The sequence below is a fragment of the Myotis brandtii genome, unplaced genomic scaffold (assembly GCF_000412655.1).
Source record: "Myotis brandtii unplaced genomic scaffold, ASM41265v1 scaffold389, whole genome shotgun sequence".
Lineage (NCBI taxonomy): Eukaryota > Metazoa > Chordata > Mammalia > Chiroptera > Vespertilionidae > Myotis > Myotis brandtii.
Window position 1 is genome coordinate 3,627,419 of NW_005364914.1, and position 2,205 is coordinate 3,629,623.

General features: G+C 35.8%; 1 protein-coding gene across 1 annotated transcript in view; it reads left to right on the plus strand.

Annotated features, from left to right (window-relative positions):
• The window catches only part of LOC102244537 (chromosome unknown open reading frame, human C12orf56), a 94,012-nt gene that overhangs the window by 86,965 nt on the left and 4,842 nt on the right, over positions 1 to 2,205 (plus strand). The window contains exons 12-13 of the mRNA XM_014544923.1: positions 987 to 1,061; positions 1,380 to 1,454. Coding sequence (XP_014400409.1) covers positions 987 to 1,061; positions 1,380 to 1,454 — 150 coding nt within the window. The remainder of the gene's footprint in view (positions 1 to 986; positions 1,062 to 1,379; positions 1,455 to 2,205) is intronic.

The following is a 2,205-nucleotide window of genomic DNA, read 5'->3' on the forward strand; positions in this document are numbered from 1 at the left end:
GGAAAAAAAAAAGAAAAACAATGTTTTCTTAGTTAAAAGGTGAAAAAGTAATTAATTAAAAAAAAATAAAATAAAAATGTGCAGTAATGCAGGTGCTTCAGATCTTCTACTCTTCTTTTTGGCACGCCCGGAATTCAGGAGAATGTTGAATTTCCCTCTGATACACTGTTCCTCCGTGTTGTAAGCCACAGTCCTGATTTTAAGGCAGGCCGTATTGGTTCCCCTTACTGCTGTATTTGTATGTACAGAAGAGTCAGTTCGTGGCTCTGCCTCTGGGTGGCAGTGTGTCTGGATTGACCTCCAAGGCTTTAAGTCCTCTCTGACCAGGAGTTCTCTATTGTACCTGAACCAGCTCCGCCCAGATCTGTTTCACCAGTCGCCACTCTCAGCTCTGTTTTCCAGGCTCCCCAAAAACAATCTTCCCCTACAAGCTCCGCTAGCGACCCCAATTGGGCAATCACGTGCACCGGGATCAACAATCAAACTCACAGATTTAAGAGGAAGTGTGTAAACAAGAGCCTGGGAGGCTGTGGGAACTCGCAGGGCTCCACCTTCCAGAACCCTCTAAGCCCTATATCGACCCATACTACAGGAGTTATAGCTCAAGTTGCACATAAGCTTAAATTTCTGAGTCTCTTATCTGAATTCTGGGGAGCATATTTCTACTGTTTTGAAAAGAAGTAGGACTGTTGATCTGAATGATTTTGCAAATGAAGTGTGCATTTTTTTTTTTTTTGGCGTTAGTTTTCTGTGGGCCATTGTATCTTCTTTCCCTAACCCACTTTCTTAGCCACTATTAAATGTGTTGTCTTTTTGAGAGCCACTCTTTTGAGAATGACTAAACCAAATGAAACAGAAAAATTGGCCTCACTAATTGTATTTTAAGTTAATAAATTTTTTTTATGAGTACATAAAAGGAACTAGGAGAAATGACCATTTTCTGGTTCTGCCAATGATATTGCATTAATTATTATTTAAAATTCTAGTTACAGAAGCTTATCCTGGAATATACAGATACAGCTACAGCACTTTTATATGAGATACTTCTTGTCTTTCAGCAGGTACGATATGTATATTTTTATTATACATATTATATTTTGTGATTAGTATATATCACACTATTATGTATGTATATTATATTATTATATATCACATGATTAATAATATACCTTTAAAATGCTTGTATTAGAGATGGTCTCCAAGATTGGCTAACTTAATTGTATTATTTTTACTCTTAAGCACTCACCTAGCTTATTTTCTTAAATACTGACTTAAAAGATTTAATCAAATAAGGATAAAATGTACTTGAGAATGAGTGTCCCTTTGGGCAAAACTTGGACCCCATGAATATAACTGGTTTATTTCCGTGCATCTTTTAGGGAAATCTTGGATTGGGGTCAATCAAGTTTGCTCTTAGCTGGATGATGTCCTTGCTACAGAGTCATCCCCCCATAGTAAGTATCTAGAAGTGAAAACAAAACCACCCAAGGCTATTAAACAGATGCTCTTGTGCTTAATTAATAAAACACACATTTTCTCTATAAGTGGTCAAGTTTGTAAAACAGGAGCAAACTATAAGTCTGATGATTTTATTATCTAATTAAAATAAAATGTTTTTATACTTGGGGCCTGAATGTTTAAGGTACTGAAACAACATGTTAAATGGGATCTTTATTTGATGAAAAATCCTAAGATATATGTATAAAACAGAATATTAAAATACTGGCTGTGTAATTAAGTGGAAAAAAGTGAACATTTATTTTAAATAGTAAGTAGGAGTTGGCGAGTATGACTATAACATCTGGGCATTCTGTCCCAGCAGCAACCATTCCAGTCCATAATGTCACTCTCTCCTTGACACTACAATCACATATGTTGTTTTCTTAGTTTCCTTTAGTCATGCATGTATACATTCAACCACCAGACATTTAATTGGAAATCTCTTCAAAAGGTAATAGTCCAAACTAAATTTTCATTGCTAATGGAGGATTTAACAGGAGGTAATAAGTTCTCTTTCTGTATACAGACATGCCTCCATTGGCCATCAGTAGGCTCCTTCTTTGAGCTGTTGTTCTAGAGCAGTGATGGCGAACCTACCACACGCGTGTCAGAGGTGACATGCAAACTCATTTTTTTGGTTGATTTTTCTTTGTTAAATGGCATTTAAACATATAAAATAAATATCAAAAATATAAGTCTTTGTTT